Source organism: Myripristis murdjan, chromosome 12 (assembly GCF_902150065.1).
Source record: "Myripristis murdjan chromosome 12, fMyrMur1.1, whole genome shotgun sequence".
NCBI classification, from domain to species: domain Eukaryota; kingdom Metazoa; phylum Chordata; class Actinopteri; order Holocentriformes; family Holocentridae; genus Myripristis; species Myripristis murdjan.
This window is the reverse complement of record NC_043991.1, coordinates 328,552-351,434: the sequence shown is the minus strand read 5'-3', so window position 1 is coordinate 351,434 and position 22,883 is coordinate 328,552. Positions and strand designations below refer to the sequence as shown.

The 22,883-nt window shown below is 46.5% G+C and overlaps 1 protein-coding gene across 2 annotated transcripts; it reads right to left on the bottom strand.

The window, feature by feature from the left end:
• Positions 1-43: 43 nt before the first annotated feature.
• On the bottom strand, positions 44-21,738 carry pisd (phosphatidylserine decarboxylase). Of its 2 annotated transcripts, XM_030065012.1 has the most exons (9): positions 21,638-21,738; positions 14,229-14,269; positions 13,891-14,039; positions 5,934-6,068; positions 5,420-5,521; positions 3,942-4,053; positions 3,469-3,633; positions 3,111-3,271; positions 44-1,885 (listed from the first exon to the last, which is right to left on the bottom strand). In XM_030065012.1, exons 1-9 carry the CDS (start codon positions 21,688-21,690, stop codon positions 1,640-1,642), a joined length of 1,164 nt encoding a protein of 387 aa, XP_029920872.1. In that variant the 5' UTR covers positions 21,691-21,738; the 3' UTR covers positions 44-1,639. The 2 variants fall into 2 exon arrangements, with proteins under 2 accessions (XP_029920872.1, XP_029920871.1); XM_030065011.1 differs by lacking the exons at positions 13,891-14,039; positions 14,229-14,269; positions 21,638-21,738 and adding exons at positions 7,245-7,365; positions 9,697-10,774.
• Between the last annotated feature and the right edge of the window lie 1,145 nt (positions 21,739-22,883).

The window sequence follows — 22,883 nt, the reverse complement described above, 5'->3', positions numbered from 1 at the left end:
GCAGCTGATTGGCTGAATCAAAACACAAACAAGCGACTCAGAGGTTATTCAAATAAATCTTTATTTATATAATTACATACAAACATCACATTTTAACTTCGACAGCAACAAGAAACACAGCTGTTGATTGGCCGGAAGGTTGCTGAGCTCACGTTTGATTGGCTGAAAGAGTTACACTGCCTGCCCTGCAATCTTTCAGTTCCTGTTGATTTGTGCCGGCCAATCACAGCCTTCGTCCAACTTCCTGTTCATCGTTCAACAAAATAAAAGACTGCTTTGCTAAATTTATCAGAGTTAAATTTCAGAGCGCTCTGATTGGTCGGATCCAAACATAAAAGAGACAAATAACATTCAAACGATGCAAACTTTATTTATACGAACGGAAAAGAAGAAAGAGAAGTGACAAAAATGTAACTGGACGTTTTTTTTCTGGATTTAATGAAAATGATAAAAGTGTTCAATGTGGCATTTCTTCAAAATAAAAGTCCTCAGCATGACTCAAAGTGTTGTCCTTCATTTGACATAAAAATGGACAAAATTATGACAAATTTTTGCAGAATTTTCAAAACTGTTATCAAGAAAAATAAAGAGATATTATTTTTGTTTGGAAAATGTTGTGATTAGATTCACCAACTAATGTTGGAAATTAGTCCAAATTCCATCCTTATTTTATTGCAATCGGCTGATGTTAGAATCATATTAATGTTATGAATATTAATTATTAGTGATGGATAAAAAAATTTTTTATCAGTTTTCTAATAAATGTGATTTTTGCAAAAAAAAAGAGAGAGAGAGAGAGAGAGAGAGAGAGAGAGAGAGAGAGTTTGGCGTTGTTTAGTCTTTTGGCAGAGCGGCATTCTGGGAGTTGGAGTTCCTTCTTTTCAAAAATAAAACAAAATCAAAAATCTAATTTAAGAAAAAAATTACTTGCTTTCTATGATACGAAAGAAATCCACAATCCACCTGGCAAAGAGCTAGGGCTTTTTTCCAAAATAAAGAAGAATATGTATTTTGTTTTGTTGTATTCTTTTTTAAATAAAATACAACCAAATTTTTATTTTCATATGTTAAGAATAATATTCTTTTATTTTGAAGGGAAAAACCCACCCAAATTACCCATAATCCCCGAGCAAACCTTGTCCTGGTCCGTCACAGGGCTGTGCGAGGTCACATGACTCAGCGCCGTCACACTGAGCCCTCCTTCCACTCACTTTGGATTCCTGTTCAACTTTTTATATCTGAACCATTTTATATTAATATTTTTAGAAATATACATGAATATTTCAAATTCTGTTGCTTTTTATATTGTCAGTTTTTTTACTTTTAAGTTGAGGCATTATGACTTTTTTCTTCTTTAAAGAAAATGTACTCACATTTTGATTTGATTATATTTCAGATTTAAATGTATTTTATTTTGAAAAAACTGTATCTTCACAAGCTGTGGCGGCCATATTGAATTCATGTTGACAAACAAAAACAAAGAAAAGTAAAATAAACAAAAACAGAACAGAGAAAAAAAACACTGAGCTTTGTTCAGATCAATGCATTCCAAAATAAAAGCCCTCCTGTCCCTGCCTTTCTACTTTTCAAAGTAATAGTCCTTTTTGCTTGGTTTTGCCCGCCCCTCGTCCTCGTCCAATCAGAGGCTGCCGAGCGCCTCCCCGAACCTGATTGGCTGTCCGGGTTGGAGGTGGAACTGGAAGTGTCGGGGAGCCTCGAAGACGAGCACGATGGTGGAGCCCAGGTTAAACTCGCCAAGCCCCTCCCCCTTCTGCAAGGCCACGCCCCCGCCCGCCTCCGAGGGGCCGGAGGTGTCTGATTGGTTGATGTAGTGGCGGTCGTAGAAGGAGGCGTTGCCGCGGAGCGGAGCGTTGGTCTGAAGGTCCTGACAGGGAACAAACAAATAAATTTAAATACAATAAAAAAACAGCAGGATTTCATCTGGGACGCCGGGCGGGGGGGGGGGGGAGGGGGGGGGTCACAGCAGACACGCTGCTGACAAACGGGGCTGGCGGCGAGGAAGGGGAAGAGGGAGGGGGAGGGGCAGGGGGAGGGGCTCAGTGTGACCCGCAGCCTCTCAGGGAAAACACTTATCAATCAATAACCAAACAATGACGTGGATCAACTATCAGTTAATGAATTAATCGAGAATTTGCATCCCTAAGACACACACACACACTAACACACACTAACACACACACACACACACACACATATATACACACACTAACACACACACACACACGTACACACACTAACACACACTGACACACACACACACACACACACACACACACACTAACACACACTAACACACACACACACACACACACTAACACACACTAACACACATACACACACACACATACACACACTAACACACACTGACACACACACACACACACACACATACACACACTAACACACACTGACACACACACACACACACACACATTAACACACACACACACACACACACACACACACACACACTGACACACACACACTAACACACAGACACACACACAGACACACACTGACACACACACAGACACACACTGACACACACAGACACACACTGACACACACACAGACACACACTGACACACACTGACACACACACAGACACACACTGACACACACTGACACACACACAGACACACACTAACACACTGACACACTCTGACACACTGAGCAAAATAACACTGATTCAAAATAAAAGCCCTTCTGACCTGGTCAATGTAAACTCTCTTCAAAATAAAAGCCCTTCTGACCTGGTCAAAGTAAACTCTCTTCAAAATAAAAGTCCTTCTGACCTGGTCAATGTGAACTCTCTTCAAAATAAAAGCCCTTCTGACCTGGTCAAAGTAAACTCTCTTCAAAATAAAAGTCCTTCTGACCTGGTCAATGTAAACTCTCTTCAAAATAAAAGTCCTTCTGACCTGGTCAATGTAAACTCTCTTCAAAATAAAAGCCCTTCTGACCTGGCCAATGTAAACTCTCTTCAAAATAAAAGCCCTTCTGACCTGGTCAATGTAAACTCTCTTCAAAATAAAAGCCCTTCTGACCTGGTCAATGTAAACTCTCTTCAAAATAAAAGCCCTTCTCACTTGGTCAAAGTAAACCCTGATGGATCCAACGTTGGTGGCTCCGACCGCCGTCAGCGAGAAGAAGCCGTGCTGCCATTGGCCGGTGAGCACCACACGCTCGTTAAGGCAGAAGAGCTCCTTGACCCAACGAGCCACGCCCGGACGAACTGACATCAACGAGCCTGAGCAGACACACACACACACACACACACACAAATTAAATTCCCTCTTTTCATGAACAAAACCTTTATTAAAAAAAAAAGAGCAGCAACAACCATAGAAAAACTGACTTGAAAATAAAAAAAGGAAAAAACAGTTATAATAAAAATAAAATAAAATAAAAAGACAGCAAGTGAAAACAGGAAGTGATGTCACTGACCGGGGAAGTGGCGTCGCAGCTCCACCTTCCAGTCGGTCGGCGAGTGGAAGCAGTGGTAGTCACCTGGCGCCAGGTAAACCACACAGTGGAACAGATCGTTCTGATTGGACGACAGCAGCCTGTCACAGAAGGAGGAGGAGGAGGAGCCAGAGGAGGGGGAGGAGCCTGAGAGACAGTTACATACATTAAATTTAAAAAGACAAAAGATTTATTTTTTTTAAAAATGCGAAAACCTGACCATGGGAAATAAATTAAAAATCCTTTTTTTTTTTTTAAAGCATCTACAAACTTATTTACAAATAAAAATAAAACAATTTAAAAAACAATTCATTAATTTGAAAATGTGAAATTATGTTAAACTTTCCTTTAAAATAAAACTGCAAAAGGTGTTCAGGAAAGTTAGCTGTGGGAAGGGAGGCTAACAGTTAGCATGTTAGCTTGCATGTGTTTTATTTTGAAAAGGGCATCCTCACCGCCGTGCGGACCCAGGAAGTTCTCCAGGCTGTAGGTGACGCCCTTCACCTGCTCCACCTCCGAGTTCACCACCCGACCAAAGTGCAGCACTTTCCCATCAGCTGGACTGATCTGACACACACACACACACACACACACCATACAAAGAGACACACACACACACACACACCATACAAAGAGACACACACACACACAGGGTTACGGTTGTGTGAGCGGTGAGGGAGAAGACATGAGGCAGCTTTTATTCTGAAGGGTTTAGTTGGGGTTAGTTGAGTGTCATCATGGCAGCAGAGCCAACACATACACACACACGTGCACACACGTGCACACACACACACACACACACACACACACACACACACACACACACACACACACACACACCTGTCTGTCTGAAGTGATTACTGGTTACTGGTTAGTGGTGACTGGTTAGTGGTGACTGGTTAGTGGTTACTGGTTACTGGTTAGTGGTGACTGGTTAGTGGTTACTGGTTAGTGGTTACTGGTTAGTGGTTACTGGTTAGTGGTTACTGGTTACTGGTTAGTGGTGACTGGTTAGTGGTGACTGGTTAGTGGTTACTGGTTAGTGGTGACTGGTTAGTGGTGACTGGTTAGTGGTTACTGGTTAGTGGTGACTGGTTAGTGGTGACTGGTTAGTGGTTACTGGTTACTGGTTAGTGGTGACTGGTTAGTGGTGACTGGTTAGTGGTTACTGGTTAGTGGTTAGTGGTTACTGGTTAGTGGTTACTGGTTAGTGGTGACTGGTTAGTGGTTACTGGTTAGTGGTGACTGGTTAGTGGTGACTGGTTAGTGGTGACTGGTTAGTGGTTACTGGCTACTGGTTAGTGGTTACTGGTTAGTGGTGACTGGTTAGTGGTTACTGGTTAGTGGTGACTGGTTAGTGGTTACTGGTTAGTGGTGACTGGTTAGTGGTTACTGGTTACTGGTTAGTGGTGACTGGTTAGTGGTGACTGGTTAGTGGTTACTGGTTAGTGGTTACTGGTTACTGGTTAGTGGTGACTGGTTAGTGGTTACTGGTTACTGGTTAGTGGTGACTGGTTAGTGGTTACTGGTTAGTGGTTACTGGTTAGTGGTGACTGGTTAGTGGTTACTGGTTAGTGGTTACTGGTTACTGGTGACTGGTTAGTGGTTACTGGTTAGTGGTTACTGGTTAGTGGTGACTGGTTAGTGGTGACTGGTTAGTGGTTACTGGTTAGTGGTTAGTGGTGACTGGTTAGTGGTTACTGGTTAGTGGTTACTGGTTAGTGGTGACTGGTTAGTGGTTACTGGTTAGTGGTGATTGGTTACTGGTTAGTGGTTACTGGTTACTGGTTAGTGGTGACTGGTTAGTGGTTACTGGTTAGTGGTGACTGGTTAGTGGTGACTGGTTACTGGTTAGTGGTGACTGGTTAGTGGTGACTGGTTAGTGGTGACTGGTTAGTGGTTAGTGGTGACTGGTGACTGACGAGGCTGTTACCAGGCAGGAGGAGGGGCACAGCGGACGCGCCGCCGGTTTGAGGCGTCGCCGGAAAAACTCGCCCAGGTTCCTGTAGTGATGCAGGTCCTCAATCGCTGCTTCCTATTGGACGAGAGGGCAGGAGGCGGGGCAGCTGTTTACAAACATTTCTTTATTTGGTTTAACATAAAACGTTTTTCTAAAATATTTCTTTTTTTTATATTTTTGTGGCATTTCTGCTTTATTTGACAGTCACAGTGGAGACAGACAGGAGGGGCAGGGGAGAGAGAGAGAGACAGGAGGTGCAGGGGAGAGAGAGACAGGAGGTGCAGGGGAGAGAGAGACAGGAGGGGCAGGGGAGAGAGAGACAGGAGGTGCAGGGGAGAGAGAGACAGGAGGGGCAGGGGAGAGAGAGAGAGACACCCCGCCCCAATACATTTCGCCACATTTAGCATGTTAGCATGTGAGCACGTTAGCCCATTAGCCTCTAAGCTGCTGGAGGAGGAGAGGAGGACGGAAACGGGAGGTAAACAACCTGCATGTTGACGTTGAAGGTCCAGACGTAGAGGCCGAGCAGCGGCTTCCTCAGCCAACCAGGGAGCTCCACGCCGTTGACCCGCCCCCAACACCGGGACAGCAGCCGCAGCGGGATGGAGCGGTACAGCGACACCTGCAGGACGCACGTGGAAACACAGCGGCTCACATGAACACCGGCGGCAGCGCTCCAGTTAAAACAAATAACAACAAAGAAACAGGAAGCTGGGTCAAAAATAAAAAATACCTAAAACTAAAACTGCATAAATGAGTTAAACATTCAACCTCAAAGCAGACAATAACAGCTATAAAAACAAGAACTTTCGATAACTTTAAATACATACACTTTTTCCAAACAATTTCTTTTTAAAAAAGCATATAAAACAATTAAAATAAAATAAACACATACTACTACTACTAATAATAATTAATATAATAACAAACAAAACACAAATATAAATTTGAATATTTTTTCAGAACATATGACCAAAACCACAGACATACTTCTATAATAATTTCCTGATATAAAATTTAGAAAGGGTGAAATATTATTAAATGAAGGGGGGTTCCAAGAGACTTATTTATTTTAATGAGATTAAAATAAAAATGACCCGTTCACACAGATGAGTGACATTTAGATTCTTTCTTCAGTTAAAACAATAAAGTTGGCTAAAGCTTCACTGCAGCGCCTCCTGGTGGGATAAATAATAAGCACACATTTATTACACAACAACTTCATGTTTCTTTGAGTTTATATTAGTATTGATCCTACAAAAATATCAGAAACTTATTATTAATTTGCTCTTCCCTCCAGGCCAATAAATAAATAAATTAATTAATTAATTAATTATATAAATTAAATTAAATTTAAATCAAGTCAATCAAGTTTTTAAAAAAGTAATTATAAGTAACAGTTATTAACAATTATTAATAAGTATTACCTACTGATAAGCACTGATTCAGAAAAAAATATTGGAACAGTATTCATTTCTTAATTTAAAAAAATCGAAATTAAGGCACAATCAAATTAAAATTTTATTTTAACATTTTGAAGACTCGACCAATCATCAGCCAAACATTTTAAATATGACAAACAATTACCATGTAAATTATTATGTTCCTTTTTTTCATCTTTGTTTCAAAATCAGTATTTTATTGTTTTGTTCTTTGCATACTGTAAATAAACAGTTCAATCAATCAATCAGTTGAGGAAAAATATTGTAAGTTTATTAATCTATTAATTGTTTCAGTCTGTCAATCAAAACCTCAGAGCCAATCAGACGCCAGCGACCCCGTCCTCCTCTACTCTTACCCGATTGGCCAGCGGCCGCAAGAAGCCGGTTGCTGGGCGACGCCAGGGGGCGGGGCGAGACGACGCGCTGTTACCGAGCGCACGCAGACGACGGCCGAGAGCCAATCGGGGAAGCCGGAGCCTGCAAGAGGGTGGGAGGGGGCGGGGCCAAAGTCACGCAATGCTCTTTGAATGGAGGCCAAAGTCTGTGTGTGTGTGTGTGTGTGTGTGTGTGTGTGTGTTTCTGTGTGTGGAGGAAAAGGAGGAGTGAAAGGAGCGATGGAGTGATGAAAGAAGAAAAATTTTGAAAAATGACAGGAAGACAAATGGAACGATGAAAGAATGAAGATGGGAAAAAGAATGTAAAGAAAAGTGTAAAAAAACACCATATTAAGTTAAATTAAAACGATCATTAAAACAGTAAATATACAAATTTGGACAAAGAGGAAGAGGTATGAGAGGATGAAAGAATGGAGAGATAAACAGGGAAGAAAATGTGTAAACATTAAATAAATTCATCAATAATTTTTCATTAAGTAATAAAAATACTGGCAGCAAAAACAAACAGAAAAATAGGGAAAAAATGAATTAAAAAGAAAAAATATATATTCAAAAATAAAAGTCAACAGAAGAAACAGCAGGAAGCAGAGACGAGCGAGGGACCGTAATGACCGTAACAGAAGGGGTGTGGCCATTACAGGAGGGGCGTGGCCGTTGCAGGAGGGGCGTGGCTACGAGTGCAGATGGGGAAGAGAAGGGAAGGAGCTAACGATGCTAATCAGCAACGCATGCATGCTAATGCTAGCTAGCTAAAGACACTCACTTCTAAAAAATTACTTATTTCTGTCTTATGTTTTTTGTTTTTCTTGACTTTTCATATTTTTTATATTTGCAACTGAATATCATTAATTAGTTGTTCCTTATGCATTAGAAAATACGTTTTTTTTTTTTTAATGGAATTTAAATTTAATTTTTAATGAACATTTGAAGTGTAAAATTATTTTTCCAAACAATAAATTCATCCAATTTTTTTTTTTTTTTGGGCTTAAAGTATTTGCATTTATTGAATTTAATATTTAATGTATTAAGAGATTTCTACAATTCACATTTAAAATAAAAATATTCTATATCAAATACTGTTTTATTATTAAAATTATGTTAATTTCCCAACTTATTCTTGTAATAAAGAAGGCCCCACAGCCTGTTGGTTAATATCTGCTTGATCAGCTGACTGCTCAAAATAAATGAACATTTATGCATTTAATTTAGAATTTCTCATCTCACACAAACCAATTAATATTTAATATATATATATATATATATATATATAAAAACAAATTAATTTCCTGATATGACTGGAGCTGAGACAGAGGGACTGTGAGGTGAGCAGATTAGTGTGTGTGTGTGTGTGTGTGTATATATGTGTGTGAGATAGCTAGGTCAGCTATTTTAACCTATCTTAGCCTGCGTTAGCCTACTTGTGTGCTGATCCTGTGCTAACCTGCTAGCCCTGTTAGCATGTAGCGGCTGTAACACCTGGCCGTCGCCATGGCGCCCGTCGCCACGGCGCCCGTCACAAATCAAAACTAAGAGTCTGTTTCTGAACAGGGTTTAGACTGAACGACTGCAGGTTAGGGTGAAGATCAAGGTTTACGTCTGTGCATATTCTCATTGGTCCAGGTCACAGGCATCTCCAGGAAACTGGTAGTGATTACAAATCCAGATTACCAGTCCAGATTACCAGTCTGGTCTGGGGAGCAGCAGGAAGTGAAGAGCCAAACGTCTCCCAGACAGAAAACTCTGACCTGGTTCACTTTCCTGGACATCAGCTTTGACATTACATATTAAAATTAACAAAAGAGGAGACAAATATTTTTCAGTGAAATTCCAGGTTTCAAACTGAATTTTGTTGTGAAGTAAACAATTCTAAATTAATTATATATTTTTTTTGACTCATGAATTTTGCTGTCCTTTTTCTTTTCTCTCTCCATTAAGTGTAATGCTCGCTCGGCCATTCTCTCACTCACTCCCTGAAACATGACAGATATCCACTCACTGCCTGCCTGTCTGTCTGTCTGTCTGCCTGTCTGCCTGTATACACATATAGACAGACAGATAAACACACATACATATTTGTATTTTTTTAATATTACTGTGAAAGCATTTCTTTTATTTTTAAATAGAAAAATTGTGATTTTAAATGAATCTACACTAACTGCGGTTTGTGGAGACAATGCTGACCAGTGTTACATTTATTCTACATATTAGCTTCTACATGTTATTAGCTTCTACATGTTATTAGCTTCTACATGACATTAGCTTCTACATGTTATTAGCTTCTACATGACATTAGCTTCTACATGACATTAGCTTCTACATGTTATTAGCTTCTACATGACATTAGCTTCTACATGGCAGCCTGTATGGGGCTGCAGGTGATGCTCCAGGTAAATCCTGCCTTCTGTCTCTGTACCTGAACCTCGCGCTGGCGCGCGCTCCCGCTCCCGTTCCCCCTTCTCTTTCCTTGTGCACGCGCCGCAGCTCCCGCCTGCCGCCTCCGCGCTGCCGACGAGCCGGCGGGAGCGAGCAGAACCTCACCATGCGCGCGCCCTCGTGTTCGGAGAAGAAGACTTGGAGGAAGCTCGCGACAAACTCGCGCGCCGACACATGGCCGGGAGCGCGCTCCTGTGATCAGGTCTCCCGACAAGAAAACAACCAACACACCGAGGAAGAGGAGTCTCGAGCCGCCTCTGTGTGTGTGTGTGTGTGTGTGTGTGAGAGAGAGACAGAGAGAGAGAGAGAGAGAGAGAGAGAGAGAGAGAGACAGAGTGTGAGAGAGGAGAAAGAGTGGCAGCGCGAGCAGTCAGCTAGCTTTAAATAAGAGGTGGAGGAGGGAGAGAGAGATTAAGAGAGAGAGAGAGAGAGAGAGAGAGAGAGAGAGAGAGAGAGAGACTGAGCTCTCCATTCAAAGTCTATGGTGCTCTATCAAATGTGTTTTTATGTTCCCCCGCAGCATGACAGTCACAGCTACACTTATAACTGCAGTTATTATACCTGTAACTGAAGTTATTATACCTGTAACTGCAGTTATTATACCTGTAACTGAAGTTATTATACCTGTAACTGCAGTTATTATACCTGTAACTGAAGTTATTATACCTGTACGTGTAGTTATTATACCTGTAACTGCAGTTATTATACCTGTAACTGAAGTTATTATACCTGTAACTGCAGTTATTATACCTGTAACTGCAGTTATTATACCTGTACGTGTAGTTATTATACCTGTAACTGAAGTTATTATACCTGTACGTGTAGTTATTATACCTGTAACTGAAGTTATTATACCTGTAACTGAAGTTATTATACCTGTACGTGTAGTTATTATAATTAGTTATTATAACTGTAGCTGTAATTATTATAACTAACTGTAAGTGTAGTTATTATAACTGTAACTAGTTATTAGAACTGTAACTGCAACATTATAACTATAGTTGTCACAGGTGTAACTATAGTTATTATAACTGTATCTGTAGTTATTATACCTGTAACTGTAGTTATTATAACTATAACTGCAGTATAAATAACTAGTTATTATAACTGTAACTGTAGTTATTATAACTGTAACTGTAGTTATTATAACTATAACTGCAGTATAAATAACTAGTTATTATAACTGTAACTGTAGTTATTATAACTATAACTGTAGTTATTATAACTATAACTGCAGTATAAATAACTAGTTATTATAACTGTAACTGTAGTTATTATAACTGTAACTGTAGTTATTAGAACTAGGTATTATAATTAGTTATTATAACTGTAGCTGTAATTATTATAACTAACTGTAACTAGTTATTATAACTGTAACTGCAATATTATAACTATAGTTGTCACAGGTGTAACTGTAGTCATTATAATAATAACTGCAGTATAACTAACTAGTTATTATAACTGTAACTGTAGTTATTATAACTGTTCGTGTAGTTATATTACTGTAGTTATTATAACTGTAACTGCAGTATTATAAATATCTAGTTATTATAACTGTAACTGTAGTATTATAACTATAGTTGTTACAGGTGTAACTGTAGTTATTATACCTGTAACTGTAGTTATTATAACTATAACTGCAGTATAACTACTTATTATAACTGTAACTGTAGTTATTATAACTGTTGGTGTAGTTATATTACTGTAGTTATTATAACTGTTAGTGTAGTTATTATAACTAACTAGATATTATAACTGTAAGTGTAGTTATTATAACTAACTAGATATTATAATTGTAAGTGTAGTTATTATAACTGTATCTGTAATATTATAAGTGTAGCTGTAGTTGTGGTTATAGTCGGGGACGCTCTGAGGAGTTTAATCCCTAATCCCTAATTTAATCCCTAAGTGTGTTCAGATTGATAATCCTCTGTGTGGCAGAGCTGCAGCTCTCACACCGCTCTGTGCAGGTCAGGGTGCACACACACACTCCACACATTCATGAGCTCATTATGAAATAAAGAGCTGCCACGAGGTGAACGATGTGCAGGTGTGCCGCTGCCGCATGAGGCTGGAGCCTCAGGTTGGTGTTCCGGCTCCGCCTTCTTCCTCTTTCTCAGAAACAAACACAAAACATCAGAAGAAGAGCTGGAAAAATTAAGGATGTAGAAAAAAATCTCTTAAAGGGGCTTGTTTGTCACAGACTCTGTGGAGGTCTGTGACCCCGCCCACTCAACCTGTCGCTCAGAGCCCCGCTCACTTAACCTGTCGCTCAGAGCTCCGCCCACTTAACCTGCCGCTCAGAGCTCCGCCCACTCACCACCTTTTCTGGAGGAAGGACAAGCCCCGCCACTTTTCTGGAGGAACGGGAAGCCCCGCCCCCAACGTGATACGTTTGTTTGGGGTTTATTGAAGCTGTAGAGGGCGCTGTGCTCACTGTGCAGCTGCTGCTGATCAATAATCAGCTGATAGACTGACAGATGAGGTGATGTTATAGTAAATAACATACGGCTCTCGACCAAACAGATCACTGGAACAGAACCGACAACTTCTCTCCACAACTTTGTTTTTCATATTTCAGAGCAGTGACAATAAAATAAAAACGCATCAGGACTTTAGTTCATGAAAGTTCCAGCGTGAAGGGAACGGGAGATTCTTTGAAATATTTTAATTTTAAATCATTTATTAAAAAATACTGTGCAACGGCAGTGCTTTGTTTATGTTACGTGATGACATCATCAGGAGATGACCTTTAACCCCACCCACATCTCAATCTCATTTCTTTCACTGGGATTTTTCATTATTTAAACAAAAAATCTAAATATTGGACTGCATCTTTCATATGTAATTTATTTTTTTACATTTATGTCATTTTACATTTTAATTTAATATTATATTTCATTAAAAGTTTTATCACTTTTGTGGTTTATGACTAATTGTATATTCATTTCATCGTCAAATTTTAACATTTTTATTTCCCTCCTATGTTGCAGTGAATTTTATTACAATTTCTATTTTATACATTTTATACTTTACATTTTATTTTATATTTATTCATTTTACATTCATTTTTATTTTTTATATTTAACTAATTTCATATTAAGATTATTTATTTTGTATATTTAGTTCAGACTTACTTAATTTTGGAATTATGTCATTTTTCATATTTAATTCATTTTCTATTTAATTTCTATTTCTAATTTAATTAATGGTTACACTTTTATCTTACTTTGTATTTCATCATTTACTTTTTTTTTTTTTTTAAAACCAAATGTTTTTGATAACCTCCCCTTCATTCACTTTTATTTACTTCATTCCTCATCCAATCAGAGGCCCCCGTTTCCCCGTGTGACCCTCAGCGACCCTCGGCCCCGCTGCCACGTCCGCCTGGCGACAGCCTGTGATTGGTTAATGAGTAACAGAGGCAGCATGGGCCGTTTGGGAGAGCTGCTGATTGGCTGCTGAATAAACACTGTGATGTCACCGTGAGGTCACAATGACATCATGACCTTTAGCACACATACACACACACAAAAACACACACACACACACACACAGGAATGAATGAATGAATGGGAGTTGTTTCATACTAAAATATTATTATAAATATTAAAAAGAGAAAAATGAGATGGAGCTCGTTCTTCTTGGAACCGTCTTGATAATAAAATTATGATGGAACAAAAACTCAAAGTTTTAATTGATCATTTATTGATTGATGGGAGTATTATCAGTGTAAACTCCACAGAGAATCAGTTAAAAAGGTGGAGCTGGAGAGCAGCCTCACACATTTAAAATATTACAATATTTTAAATGTTATTTTGGAATGACATGCTTTTTATTTGTAATTTCAAAATTAAGAAATATTGAATGTCATTTTAATTCATTTAAATCTGTAATTTAGCTTATATGCAAAATAAGTAATATTACATAATATGCAAAAAATTTTAAACAGAATTTTAATGTAAAATTGAAATAAAAAAATCAAGTTTTCAAAATAAGGACATTTAAATTTGAATCTTAACTGAATTTTTCATTTAACTAAATTCAAAATTCCAATTAAATATTTGTTTTTTAAAACCTGAACAGGCAGATCAGCCGACAGAACGCATCATACGTTCTGTAATAAGCAGATTATTAAATTAGGAAAAATGTTAAAAAGGAGCCGCTCTCTTACCTGGGCGGGGCTTGCCAGCTTCGGCTCCCCCTCCTCCAGCTCAGCCAATCGGTACCTCCGGTAGCCCAGGTAGCCGGCCCCTCCCCCCCCTGTGAGGAGGAGGAGGGGGAGAGGCCGGCGGGAGGAGCGCAGGAGGAAGAGGAGGCGGCCTGAGGAAGAGGAGGAGGGGGCGGCGCTTCAGTTTGTTCATATTAAATGTTAGAATTCATATTAAAATTAAAAATCTGTTTAAGTATAAAATATATAAACATAAAAACACAAACTTTATTAAGGAATGAAGGCCTTTATACAATGAAGATATTATAATCTGAGAAAGGCTGAAGCTGAATGTGACTCACCGCTGGAGAGGCGGCGCCGCTGCTCGCCACAGACCGCAGCACTGCACACAAACAGCCAGACAGACGGTCACAACTTCAGCTTTACATTTATAACATCCATCACAACAACAACAACACACGTTTATCGGAAATTACATCAATAAATTCATGAAAATACAATTCACCATTCTGACCCAGAGACTACAGCCAATAGGATCGGCCGATTTCACAAGACCACGCCCCTCATTATTCCACGTACAACTAATGTCTCACAAACAAACTTCTTTAGCGACAGTGCATCACTCGGCTACTGGACTGTAACTGAAGTCTTGTGACTTCGAAAATTATTCTCAGTGCATTTACAATACATTAGTAACGTTACACGTCCTTGACACTAGAGGGCGCTCTAAGACCGCCCAGATATCCGGTCCCAGACCAGAGGCTGTTTCAGGTGAGGATTCAGTTCACCCAAGGAGGTCAAGAGGAATTCACCAGGCATCTTAGCTCCGGATGTAACGTTAACGTTAACGTGTGCTCAGTCTGCGAGCATGTTCAGGCTTCAGAGGACTTCGGAGGACCTTCAGAGGACTTCAGAGGACCTTTGGACTGAATGTTCACAGCCTTAGACATCCGTCCTCTGATGTATATTTAGCAGGTAAGCAGATGAATTTGTTTAGAGGTAACATAGCCTTGAGAGCTACAGTGGGACATGCTAACATAATGACATGTCCAACAGTGCAGCATTAGCTCGAGCTATAACGTTATGACGTTAGCTGTTTGTTGTCGCTAGCCTAGGTTAGCTAGGTAAAATAATTTAGCCCTTTAGTTAAAACCTTCGTGGAGAACATTGTTATGTCATTTGTTAGATAATGTAGCCCTGTATGATCAGGGATTAAAGCTAAATCATCTGACATGTTGAAGCTGCAGCAGCTGAAGTGAGACCTGAGCCGTGTCCCAGTTCAGGCTCCGCCTCCTTCAGTCGGCATCTGAAGGCCCGTACCGTCCCAACACTGTGAAGGCCCGTCCCATCCCAACACTCTGAAGGCCCGTCCCGTCCCGTCCCAACACTGTGAAGGCCCGTCCCGACCCAACACTGTGAAGGCCCGTCCCGTCCCAACACTCTGAAGGCCCGTCCCATCCCAACACTCTGAAGGCCCGTCCCGACCCAACACTGTGAAGGCCCGTCCCGTCCCGTCCCAACATTGTGAAGGCCCGTCCCATCCCAACACTCTGAAGGCCCGTCCCGACCCAACACTGTGAAGGCCCGTCCCGTCCCGTCCCAACACTGTGAAGGCCCGTCCCATCCCAACACTCTGAAGGCCCGTCCCGACCCAACACTGTGAAGGCCCGTCCCGTCCCAACACTGTGAAGGCCCGTCCCATCCCAACACTCTGAAGGCCCGTCCCGACCCAACACTGTGAAGGCCCGTCCCGTCCCAACACTGTGAAGGCCCGTCCCGTCCCAACACTCTGAAGGCCCGTCCCGACCCAACACTGTGAAGGCCCGTCCCGTCCCGTCCCAACACTGTGAAGGCCCGTCCCATCCCAACACTCTGAAGGCCCGTCCCGACCCAACACTGTGAAGGCCCGTCCCGTCCCAACACTGTGAAGGCCCGTCCCATCCCAACACTCTGAAGGCCCGTCCCGACCCAACACTGTGAAGGCCCGTCCCGTCCCGTCCCAACACTGTGAAGGCCCGTCCCGTCCCAACACTGTGAAGGCCCGTCCCATCCCAACACTCTGAAGGCCCGTCCCGACCCAACACTGTGAAGGCCCGTCCCGTCCCGTCCCAACACTGTGAAGGCCCGTCCCGTCCCGTCCCAACACTGTGAAGGCCCGTCCCGTCCCAACACTGTGAAGGCCCGTCTCGTCCCGTCCCAACACTGTGAAGGCCCGTCCCGTCCCGTCCCAACACTCTGAAGGCCCGTCCCGTCCCAACACTGTGAAGGCCCGTCCCGTCCCGTCCCAACACTCTGAAGGCCCGTCCCGTCCCGTCCCAACACTCTGAAGGCCCGTCCCGTCCCGTCCCAACACTCTGAAGGCCCGTCCCGTCCCAACACTGTGAAGGCCCGTCCCGTCCCGTCCCAACACTCTGAAGGCCCGTCCCGTCCCAACACTGTGAAGGCCCGTCCCGTCCCGTCCCAACACTCTGAAGGCCCGTCCCGTCCCGTCCCAACACTCTGAAGGCCCGTCCCGTCCCAACACTCTGAAGGCCCGTCCCGTCCCAACACTCTGAAGGCCCGTCCCGTCCCGTCCCAACACTCTGAAGGCCCGTCCCGTCCCGTCCCAACACTCTGAAGGCCCTTCCCGTCCCAACACTCTGAAGGCCCGTCCCGTCCCGTCCCGTCCCAACACTGTGAAGGCCCGTCCCGTCCTGTCCCAACACTGTGAAGGCCCGTCCCGTCCCGTCCCAACACTCTGAAGGCCCGTCCCGTCCCAACACTGTGAAGGCCCGTCCCGTCCCGTCCCAACACTCTGAAGGCCCGTCCCGTCCCAACACTGTGAAGGCCCGTCCCGTCCTGTCCCAACACTCTGAAGGCCCGTCCCGTCCCAACACTCTGAAGGCCCGTCCCGTCCCAACACTCTGAAGGCCCGTCCCGTCCCGTCCCAACACTGTGAAGGCCCGTCTCGTCCCGTCCCAACACTGTGAAGGCCCGTCCCGTCCCAACACTCTGAAGGCCCGTCCCGTCCCGTCCCGTCCCAACACTGTGAAGGCCCGTCTCGTCCCGTCCCAACACTCTGAAGGCCCGTCCCGTCCCAACACTGTGAAGGCCCGTCTCGTCCCGTCCCAACACTGTGAAGGCCCGTCCCGTCCTGTCCCAACACTGTGAAGGCCCGTCCCATCCCAACACTGTGAAGGCCCGTCCCGTTCCGTCCCAACACTCTGAAGGCCCGTCCTGTCCCGTCCCAACACTCTGAAGGCCCGTCCCGTCCCGTCCCAACACTCTGAAGGCCCGTCCCGTCCCAACACTCTGAAGGCCCGTCCCGTCCCGTCCCAACACTGTGAAGGCCCGTCCCGTCCCAACACTCTGAAGGCCCGTACCGTCCCAACACTGTGAAGGCCCGTCCCATCCCAACACTCTGAAGGCCCGTCCCGTCCCGTCCCAACACTGTGAAGGCCCGTCCCGTCCCAACACTGTGAAGGCCCGTCCCGTCCCAACACTCTGAAGGCCCGTCCCATCCCAACACTCTGAAGGCCCGTCCCGACCCAACACTGTGAAGGCCCGTCCCGTCCCGTCCCAACATTGTGAAGGCCCGTCCCATCCCAACACTCTGAAGGCCCGTCCCGACCCAACACTGTGAAGGCCCGTCCCGTCCCGTCCCAACACTGTGAAGGCCCGTCCCATCCCAACACTCTGAAGGCCCGTCCCGACCCAACACTGTGAAGGCCCGTCCCGTCCCAACACTGTGAAGGCCCGTCCCATCCCAACACTCTGAAGGCCCGTCCCGACCCAACACTGTGAAGGCCCGTCCCGTCCCAACACTGTGAAGGCCCGTCCCGTCCCAACACTCTGAAGGCCCGTCCCGACCCAACACTGTGAAGGCCCGTCCCGTCCCGTCCCAACACTGTGAAGGCCCGTCCCATCCCAACACTCTGAAGGCCCGTCCCGACCCAACACTGTGAAGGCCCGTCCCGTCCCAACACTGTGAAGGCCCGTCCCATCCCAACACTCTGAAGGCCCGTCCCGACCCAACACTGTGAAGGCCCGTCCCGTCCCGTCCCAACACTGTGAAGGCCCGTCCCGTCCCAACACTGTGAAGGCCCGTCCCATCCCAACACTCTGAAGGCCCGTCCCGACCCAACACTGTGAAGGCCCGTCCCGTCCCGTCCCAACACTGTGAAGGCCCGTCCCGTCCCGTCCCAACACTGTGAAGGCCCGTCCCGTCCCAACACTGTGAAGGCCCGTCCCGTCCCGTCCCAACACTGTGAAGGCCCGTCCCGTCCCGTCCCAACACTCTGAAGGCCCGTCCCGTCCCAACACTGTGAAGGCCCGTCCCGTCCCGTCCCAACACTCTGAAGGCCCGTCCCGTCCCGTCCCAACACTCTGAAGGCCCGTCCCGTCCCGTCCCAACACTCTGAAGGCCCGTCCCGTCCCAACACTGTGAAGGCCCGTCCCGTCCCGTCCCAACACTCTGAAGGCCCGTCCCGTCCCAACACTGTGAAGGCCCGTCCCGTCCCGTCCCAACACTCTGAAGGCCCGTCCCGTCCCGTCCCAACACTCTGAAGACCCGTCCCGTCCCAACACTCTGAAGGCCCGTCCCGTCCCAACACTCTGAAGGCCCGTCCCGTCCCGTCCCAACACTCTGAAGGCCCGTCCCGTCCCGTCCCAACACTCTGAAGGCCCTTCCCGTCCCAACACTCTGAAGGCCCGTCCCGTCCCGTCCCGTCCCAACACTGTGAAGGCCCGTCCCGTCCTGTCCCAACACTGTGAAGGCCCGTCCCGTCCCGTCCCAACACTCTGAAGGCCCGTCCCGTCCCAACACTGTGAAGGCCCGTCCCGTCCCGTCCCAACACTCTGAAGGCCCGTCCCGTCCCAACACTGTGAAGGCCCGTCCCGTCCCGTCCCAACACTCTGAAGGCCCGTCCCGTCCCAACACTCTGAAGGCCCGTCCCGTCCCAACACTCTGAAGGCCCGTCCCGTCCCGTCCCAACACTGTGAAGGCCCGTCTCGTCCCGTCCCAACACTGTGAAGGCCCGTCTCGTCCCGTCCCAACACTCTGAAGGCCCGTCCCGTCCCAACACTCTGAAGGCCCGTCCCGTCCCAACACTGTGAAGGCCCGTCTCGTCCCGTCCCAACACTCTGAAGGCCCGTCCCGTCCCAACACTGTGAAGGCCCGTCTCGTCCCGTCCCAACACTGTGAAGGCCCGTCCCGTCCTGTCCCAACACTGTGAAGGCCCGTCCCATCCCAACACTGTGAAGGCCCGTCCCGTTCCGTCCCAACACTCTGAAGGCCCGTCCTGTCCCGTCCCAACACTCTGAAGGCCCGTCCCGTCCCGTCCCAACACTCTGAAGGCCCGTCCCGTCCCAACACTCTGAAGGCCCGTCCCGTCCCGTCCCAACACTCTGAAGGCCCGTCCCGTCCCAACACTGTGAAGGCCCGTCCCGTCCCGTCCCAACACTCTGAAGGCCCGTCCCGTCCCAACACTGTGAAGGCCCGTCCCGTCCCGTCCCAACACTCTGAAGGCCCGTCCCGTCCCAACACTGTGAAGGCCCGTCCCGTCCCGTCCCAACACTCTGAAGGCCCGTCCCGTCCCAACACTGTGAAGGCCCGTCCCGTCCTGTCCCAACACTGTGAAGGCCCGTCCCGTCCTGTCCCAACACTCTGAAGGCCCGTCCCGTCCCAACACTCTGAAGGCCCGTCCCGTCCCGTCCCAACACTGTGAAGGCCCGTCCCGTCCCGTCCCAACACTGTGAAGGCCCGTCCCGTCCTGTCCCAACACTGTGAAGGCCCGTCCCGTCCCAACACTGTGAAGGCCCGTCCCGTCCCAATACTGTGAAGGCCCGTCTCGTCCCGTCCCAACACTGTGAAGGCCCGTCCCGTCCCAACACTGTGAAGGCCCGTCCCGTCCCGTCCCAACACTCTGAAGGCCCGTCCCGTCCCGTCCCAACACTCTGAAGGCCCGTCCCGTCCTGTCCCAACACTCTGAAGGCCCGTCCCGTCCCGTCCTGTCCCAACACTCTGAAGGCCCGTCCCAACACTGTGAAGGCCCGTCCCGTCCTGTCCCAACACTCTGAAGGCCCGTCCCGTCCCGTCCCAACACTGTGAAGGCCCGTCCCGTCCCGTCCCAACACTCTGAAGGCCCGTCCCGTCCCAACACTCTGAAGGCCCGTCCCGTCCCAACACTGTGAAGGCCCGTCCCGTCCCAACACTGTGAAGGCCCGTCCTGTCCCGTCCCAACACTCTGAAGGCCCGTCCCAACTCATCCAGAGTCCAAGGATCCTTCAGATGCTCCTCCTTTCCAGCCGTTGGAGCCAATTCGGAGGAGGATGCACCGCCACTGTCCTTCTCAGGCTCCCGTATCCCAAGATGCTTTGCGTTCCGCTGCTCAGTCGAAAAAAGTTTACTGAAATGGCGACGGCGGCATCTAGTGGAGAGCCGACATACCTTACTCATCTGAATATAAGACGATATTTTTTCCATTGAAAATGCCCTGAAAAAACGCCCTCGTCTAATATTGGGGGTCTAAGCAAACACACCTGTACTGTACCTGCATGTAAACAGCAGGTAGGCTCACCTGATGCCGTGATTACCAGAGAATGGCCGCATTGCTCCGTCACTAATCAGCCATGTTGTCAGTGTCGTGTCTGTTGTGCTGCTGCAGCCGCGTATGAACATAATGATTCATAATGAAAGGTTTATATGGCAGTCTGTGCACCGCTCACCTGTCAGATCCAGCACACCTGACCAGGTGACGCCGGCCCGCCTGATGCCAGAAACGCCTGACGGAAAGAAAAGTTATCTTTCTGTCTCCGGAGTTTGTTGTCATGGGAACGGCAGTTACGCAACCAGGAAGTACTCCAAAGGCTAGACCGTCCCGTTTGGTCGACGGGGAGGAGGGGGAGGAGGGGGAGGAAGGGGAGGAGGGGGAGGAGGGGGAAGAAGGGGAGGAGGGGGATGAGGGGGAGGAGGCGTCGACCCGGACAGAGCCTGACCTGGGACACAGCTCAGGTGACTGCACTGAGGTCAGCCAGTGGCTTGTGAGACACAGCCACAGTACCTATGAGTGCTGCCAGCGTCAGAACGGTGGATTATGTTTAAAACCACAGGAAGAAACATCATGAACAATAACAATTTAAACACATTCATGACATCTGATGTTTTGGAAAATGACACCACAAAAACATGACCTTTCAATATTTTTAGTAACATTTTTACATGAATAAATAAACTGAATCATGAACTTATGAAACTGGAGCCCTGAGGCCCCGAGGCCCTGGAGCCCCGAGGCCCCGAGGCCCCGAGGCCCCGCGGCCCACACACACCGAGACCTGGGAGCCTGGGACGTTCAGAGCAGTTAAACACAATATAATCTATAATCTATAATCTATAATCTGGAATACAGCCTCTGTGATGTGGCCGCGCCTGTCTCACTGAGCCGAACTGCTCATCGCGACATTTTACGGCCTCGCCAGCCGACACACGACACACCGGCACAGCGGGGGGGGGGGCGGGGGGGTTCGATCATTTTCCAATAGAAAAGTGAACGGAGGCTGGAGAGAGAGAGAGAGAGAGAGAGAGAGAGAGAGAGAGGAGGAGAGGAGAGGAGAGGAAGAGAGAGAGAGGAGAGGAGAGAGAGAGAGAGAGGAGAGGAGAGGAAAGAGAGAGAGAGAGAGAGAGAGAGAGAGAGAGAGGAGAGGAAAGAGGAGAGGAGGAAAGAGGAGAGGAAGGAGGAGTGAAGGTGTTCGGTTAGGCAGAGAAACTCTTTACCTGCGCTCGGTGCCTCGCGCCGCTGCGCACAGCCTCCTCAAGGCCGCCGCCATTTTGTGTTTGGGGAAATGACGTCAGCACGTCGGAAAGACGGAGAGTCGTCCTCTGTTGTTGTTGTTGTTGTTGTTTTTTATTAAAGAATTGTTCCTTTACAAAGCACACAGGCATTTCAAACATTCATACGAGGAATAGAGCAAACATCAAAATAATAATTATATTATTAATTATAATATGTAATGATATAATATATGATATATAATATATATGATGTTTTTTTTTTTTTTTTAGCGGATCGCAAACCAACCTTTAAAGGTGCACAGCGCCACCTGCTGTATCGGAGTGTGTGGCTCCATGGCGTCACTGACACACACACTGATTCACCTAGAGAAGATAAAATCAGTCAATAATAATAAAATATATTCCACAGCAGATTACAGAGTATGGGTTCTAAAATGTATTTTGTAACATATTCCATCAGATTACTGCACTCTGCTGGGGACAGCCCGTCCCGGGTCACCTGTCTGTCTGGACCGGGGGGTCACCTGTCTGTCTGCACCGGGGGGGGTCACCTGTCTGTCTGCACCGGGGGGGGTCACCTGTCTGTCTGCACGGGGGAGGGGTGGGGGTGGGGGGGTTAACCTGTCTGTCTGCACCGGGGGGTCACCTGTCTGTCTGCACCGTTAACCTAAAGGTCGACCTGTCGCCCACCAGGGTCCATCGAAAAGTCAAAGTGAAAAAAAAGTCAGTGTTCGTTGTTTTTGTTTGTGTGTGTGTGTGTGTGTGTGTGCGCGCACACACGTGTGAACCACAATGGACCCAACACACCTGTGACCCCAGCCCAGGTCATGTGACTCTTGTGTTGTTTTCCTTCATCATGAAACTGTCCCTGTGTTCCAGTCCCCAGACGACCACACTGTTTAGTCTGCAGGAAACAGAATGAGTACATCTCAGTACACAGTGTGTCAGCTGCCAAGAGTACCAGGATGTTCTACTACATCACTCAGATTTCACAGTCTGCATGTCAGCATGCTGCTCTGGCCATTCTGACCCACAATCCTTTGCACAGCGGACGTTACGTCGCACTGACTGAGCTGCGTGTACAGGCCACGCCCACACACACACACACACACACGGCCCTCACCTGGCTCAGGTAGAGCAGCAGGTACAGGAAGACAGCAGATCAGAGATCAGACAGAGGACAGCGCAGTATGAAACAGCAACATTCAGATGTGGAGCTACGGACGGA

Coding starts and splice junctions, on each gene's coding strand:
- pisd (XM_030065011.1), bottom strand. CDS start 9,824: ATGGTGAGGTTCTGCTCGCTCCCGCCGGCTCGTCGGCAGCGCGGAGGC. Junction 6,069..7,244: donor TGCGGCCGCTGGCCAATCGG/GTAAGAGTAGAG, acceptor TGCGTCCTGCAG/GTGTCGCTGTACCGCTCCAT. Junction 5,522..5,933: donor CCTTCAACGTCAACATGCAG/GTTGTTTACCTC, acceptor CTCGTCCAATAG/GAAGCAGCGATTGAGGACCT.